The sequence below is a fragment of the Staurois parvus genome, unplaced genomic scaffold (assembly GCF_062004578.1).
Source record: "Staurois parvus isolate SC_StPar_1 unplaced genomic scaffold, SC_StPar_1.0 ptg000671l, whole genome shotgun sequence".
In the NCBI taxonomy this organism is placed as follows: domain Eukaryota; kingdom Metazoa; phylum Chordata; class Amphibia; order Anura; family Ranidae; genus Staurois; species Staurois parvus.
The window spans coordinates 2739420-2745419 of NW_028318467.1; the positions used below are offsets into that span (position 1 = coordinate 2739420).

A 6000-nucleotide genomic window follows, 5' to 3' on the forward strand; every position below is an offset into this window, starting at 1 on the left:
CACCTCTTGCTCAGGTGAGGACTCTAAAATCCTGTATATCCCTATATTTTGTCTCTATGACAATGGTCATCAGGGCTCACAGAGAGTGTAAATCTCATTACACAAATACAGACAGGTGAAAAACTCAACAGAGGATCTAGCCCTTCGCTACTCTATCCAAAACTATGTTTTGCTTTTACATTTACTTTGAATGACACCCTGAACTGATCTGTGCCTGGCTGGTACGTTTTTCATACATTTTAAAATATACACAACTTCCCACTTTATTAGATAATGAAGAGAAGCATATTTAAATCCAATCTCTGGGCAAGTATTGACCCTCCCCTCCCTCTCACCACCCTCTAACTGATCACTGGCTTAAAAAATTATATATTCATGACTTGGACACTGTCAGCATGGGTGCATCTGCAGCGCTGGATTAGTGGACCTTTGCACATGGAAACAGCATTGGAGAGGAACCAAGACCACTGACTTAGGTAAGGGAAACTAGTATTACAAGGTAAAGAACAAAAAAAATAAAAAATCTGCAGGATGGGTCATGGTGGATGGAAGGGGGTTAGTATTTGCCCTGAGATGGTATTAATGCAACTCTGTCACTGAGTTAAAGGATAAGTTCATCCCAACATGTTCCCACTCCTGGAGCTGCTACCCATTCAGCTGCACCTAGTTACAGCTAGCAGGGGATCGTCTCCCCTCGCTAGCTGTTGCCATTTAAAATATAAAAACCGCAACCGTGTGGGGCTCCATCCACATCATTCATTCACAGAGTTCTATGAATGGAAACCTGTAGGCACCGACAGCATTTGAATTTTTCAATGAACTACCTCGGTGCTGTTGAGTGCTGTGGTAGATCCATTATTCCTGTCAGTGTGTATCTACTTGCCCATATAATGTATGAGCAGACGACAGACACTGACAAGTTGGCAGGAGTCCTGCATAGCACCCGCAATGCTTTCTAAGCTCCTAGTTAAAAAAAATTATTAATGCACATTTTTTTACCTGCAAATAGTTGTACATTTATTTTATTTTTTAAGTTATCCTTTAAAATAACAAAGCCAGACCTACAATAGAAGAGGGTTTATAGTCACCTGTTCCATCGCCCATTCTCCAGGTGATCTCTTTACTACAGATACCTGACGAAGTTTCAGATTCAACACTTTCTGCTTGGCCTCTACTGCATGCTGAAAGTCTTAACACCAACCCCTACATCTCTACAAGGCACAGCAGTGATGTAGGGAGTCAAAAGAATGAACCAAAACATGCAGAGGAACGTGAAGGCATCCAAGACTCCCAGAAATGTTGAGTGCTAAGGTTCTTCTGGCAGTTGTAGCTCTTGAATAGAGTATGTTGTGGCATCCCCAAAACATGTATCTTGAGTGGTATCTAAAGCTTGGGTTGACATCAAGTTGAAGCTCAAGCATGATGCATCCCGCTCCCAGCATTCATTATTGTCATGCAGCTGCCCTTAGTGACCTCCTAAAAGACATAACTGGAAGTGAAGTGGTTGAACTCCAAATTTCGTAGGAAAGATTTTTCAAATGGTATTGATATGCAGTAATACCCTTAATGACTTTTATCACCCTCTCTGTACTTGACATCTACTCTTTAAAATATAAGTGCAATATAAAAGTACATTTATCATTTAAGCTTTTGCAGGATTATCTCTCATTTACTCCTAAATAATCATATATACCTCGTATAGCAACCTTGACTGTTTTTCTGCTTACAAACCAAAAGAACTGAAATATGTTTAATCTGCTTGTGTGACATTAAGGCGTTTAATTCAAGCAGGTTACATAGAAGACGTGATTTGAAGACCAGTGGACCTCCTTTAACTACTTGCCGAGCGCAGATAGCCGAATGACGGCTGCACTGCGGCCGGCCAGTTCTGGGTGGACATCATATGACATCCTCCCAGAACGCGCTCTCCTGCGCGCCCCTGGGGGCGCGCACCCGGCGATCTCCGTGATCGCTGTGTCCTACGGACACAGCTGATCACATGATGTGGTAAAAGGCCAATCACAGCGGCCTTTTACCATGTGATCAGCCATGTCCAACGACACTCTGATCACAGGGAAATGCAATTGCAGGTTCTCGGCTGCACTTTCCTCGCACTGTCAGATAGTGAGGAAAGTACTGCCGAGAACCGGCAGTTGTCAGAGCAGGGATCGGCACCGATCATCAGGGCACTGATCATCAGTGCCCTGATGATCGGTGCCCAGCAGTGCCACCCACAAGTTCTGCCCACCTGTGCCCAGCAGTGCGCCCACCTGTGCCCCCACCAGTGTCACCACCTGTGCCCAGAAGTGCCACCTACCTGTGCCCAGTAGTGCCACGCACCTGTGCCCACCCACCTGTGCCCACCAGTGCCACCCACCAGTGCCCATCAGTGCAGCCCAGCAGTGCTGCCAGTCAGTGCCCAGCGGTTGTGCCAGTCAGTGTCCAGCAGTGCCGCCAGTCAGTGCCCAGCAGTGATGCCAGTCAGTGCCACCTATCAGTGCTGTCTATCAGTACCCATTATCAGTGTCGCCTATCAGTGCCGCCTATCCGTGACACCTCATTAGTGCTGCCTATCAGTGCCGCCAATCCGTACCACCTCACTAGTGCTGCCTATCAGTGCTGCTTATCAGTGCCCTTCAGTGCTGCCTATCAGTGCCCATCAGTGCTGCCTCATCAACGCACATCAGTGAAGGAAAAAAATTACCTGTTTGAAAAATGTTATAATAGAATTAAAGAAACTTTTTTTTCAAATTTTTTTGCAATTTTTTTGTTTATAGCGCAAAAAGTAAAGTGCCCAGCGGCGATTAAATACCACCAAAATAAAGCTCTATTTGTGAGAAAAAAATTATCAAAATTTCATATGGGTACAATCTTGCATGACCGCGCAATTGTCAAAGTGCGACAGCGCCGAAAGCTGAAAATTGGCCTGGTAAAGAAGGGGGTATAAGTGCCCGGTAGGCAAGTGGTTAAAAAAAAATCAATACAATGCTATTAAAAAGTTGCTGTCTGTGATATCTTGGTTTGTACAAGTGCCACTGCATTGTTTTTTTCCACTGAACTGCAGGGTAGGAAATGTCTGCATTGCTTAATGGCTACCAACTAGATGCCAGATTTTTGTTTTCTAAACAGGGAAAGAAAATTAGATATGGGATTTGACTGGTGGGCAACATACACTATTTAGTTTCTGTTTATTTCTGTTGTCCTGGATGAAGACATAAAGCAGGCCATGCCCACTCTGTCTTGGTATGCTAAAGTCATGTACATTACACTGAGGCATACTGAGGGAGTGTTGGAGGAGTGTCAGAGCTCAGACATGGAATAAGAGATTTGCTATTTGCATTCGCCTTCCCCAGTTTTGACGAAACAAACTACAGTGCTGCTTTTACTTTATTAGCTTCCCTTTATATCCTCAAAGACAGGTCTGCCTTATACAGGAGCTGGTGAATTAATTATATTTAGGTCATGAAAATCTTCCATCACTTTAATTCAGCATTTTTAGGTTTCTATTTTTCTTTCAGGACCCCACCAATGGATACTACAGTGTGAATACATTCAAAGACCACCACTCAACTCCAACCATCTCTTTATCCAACTGTCAATCGGATATCCGACCGGCCAACAAGCAAAGGGTTCCTACAGGCATGTCCTTTACCAACATCTACAGCACCCTGAGCGGACAGAACCGATTATATGATTATAGTCAGCGATTTGTCCTCGGTATGGGCAGCAGCTCTATTGAGTTGTGTGAACGTGAGTTCCAGAGAGGATCCATGAGTGATAGCAGTTCCTTCCTGGACACTCAGTGTGACAGCAGCGTCAGCAGCAGCGGGAAACAAGACGGATATGTCCAGTTCGACAAGTCCAGCAAAGCCTCAGCATCTTCCTCCCATTATTCCCAATCATCCTCTCAAAACTCTGACCCCAGCCGGCCGCTTCAGAGGAGGATGCAGACACACGTGTGACTTGCCCGAGGCAACCAGGGGCCTTATGTGAAACATAATGGGGAAGGAAAGAGGATTAACAGTTGGGGTGGTATTTGGTTGTGGTGTATGACAAGAGACTTCGGAATTCTTGAAGCCTTGAATAAGGGAGTGAGCCTCTCTCGTGAGATATTTATTTAGTTTTATATTTATATGAAAAAAAAGAGAGGACCTCACGATTGTACAAAGCACTTTGATCAATGGAGTACAACAAGCCATGGTTCTCTCATTTAGGTGGGGAATCAAACATTTTATAAACTACCCCTAAAATATGTAAAACAAAAATTTAACACAGCTCCCGACTCTGACCAGAGCCGTCGCCAAAAGATAACAAGTATCAAAGACTAGGAATCTAGCCATCAGTAAGCACAACGCTGTGGAGTTACATCACAGCCTGGCAGGGTAACGAGACAGGGACTACACATATGGTAATTTCCAATATGGCTGATCAGATGCTAATGCACTTCTTGACCAACAGTCAGGGAAGCTTCTATATATTTTAAAGCCCAGTGTATTAATTGTAAACAGATAACAGATATCTAGTAGGAGTCAAATTCCACTCATAAAAGCAGGAATTATGATTTCTCTATACCAGACAGAAGGTGTTACTTGGTGAGAAACCTTCAGAACCAATTCCTGCCTCTAGAACAAGTGGTTGGATCTGTATTTGTTGCCATGTTTTAAATATAACAAACCACAAAAAATTTCCCTAGTTTCAGGGACTACGAGGACTAGGGATAAATTATTACTATTTTATATCCTATTATATCAATCCAACTGTCATTACTGAGCCACAACATTTCAGGACCATGCAATGTGCACCCACCTCCAAACACATTTCAATACATCTATTAATCTATTTATGTACTATTTTTTTTGTACTACACATACTCTGTCATTTTTTACCTGTTCATGGTCATTGTACATTCCTGAGACAGAAAAGACTGAGCTGAAAAAATGTGGAAAGGAAGCTCAATTTGTTGTGTGTGAACAAGAGCACTATCTATACCGCTACTGTCCAATGACAGGTAATGGTGACAGCTGATTGATGAATTCATATACTTTTTTTGTTCTGATTAAATAAAATAGGGAGATTGTGTGTTATAGCTGGACCGGACACGTTTGTTGAATTATTTTTTTTGTCTGATAATAAATTCCGTTCCGAACGTAGGAAAGCCACAGAATTTTGTCATAATCTGTCTGTAATAATATTTTCAATATCCTGGGGAGCAAAAAGGGATATAAAACAGTGGTACTACAGCATGGAAAATTAGGGCTTTTGGGTAGCAAGAAATAGACTATAGATATGGCTCAAAGTGACCACTAAGATCTTATCTTGTATTCTCTGGTACGATGAAACAAAGGATCTACCTGCCTATTAATGCCCACACCTCCAAATTGATATACATCTGTCAAGGCATTTTGATATTTGCATAACTGAGGGCTCTGGAAAGGAGTACTGAGGCAGGGTGCTGTGAGGTATCCAAGAAGCTATGTGAAGCCACCTGCAATAATATGCCTGCATTGCAGAGAGAAGCCCAGAAGCCCTGGTTCACACTGGTGCAACAGTTTCAAATTGCATGACAGGTCATACCCTATTGTCCGCAATGGAACCTTTCAAGTTGGTGCGATTCAACCTTTGTGGTGCCACACCAATTTGAAAAGAGGATTCCTTCACTATTTTTTGCAATTTTAGGTGTTATTTGCATAGACATCTGTGCATAAAGTCGCACAGATGTCAGCCAAGTGCAATGACATGCGGCTTTGAAATTCTGCGACTTCAAGTGCAGTTGTTTCAAAGTCAAATTCAGAGTGAACCGACAGTAAAGCCCTAGATCCATAAAATAAGGGATGTAATGAAAATAGAAAAGTTTTATACAAACATTGCATGAGCATGTTGGGGGGGGGGAGAAAGAGGAACCAGGGAAGGCAAAATATAAGCAGATTAACTACAGCTTTATTATATGCCTTGGAGACTTCAATAAGCAGATTTTCCTTTGTTCCTTTCCTGAGTTTTTGG

General features: G+C 42.7%; 1 protein-coding gene across 2 annotated transcripts in view; it reads left to right on the top strand.

Moving 5' to 3' along the window:
• KIRREL3 (kirre like nephrin family adhesion molecule 3) overlaps window positions 1–5164 on the top strand; it is a 1079924-nt gene extending 1074760 nt beyond the window's left edge. For both annotated transcript variants that reach the window (XM_089652098.1, XM_089652099.1), the window contains one exon: window positions 3519–5164. In XM_089652098.1, the coding sequence (XP_089508224.1) occupies window positions 3519–3962 (444 nt within the window). In that variant the 3' untranslated portion in view covers window positions 3963–5164. The remainder of the gene's footprint in view (window positions 1–3518) is intronic.
• The last annotated feature ends 836 nt before the right edge of the window (window positions 5165–6000 follow it).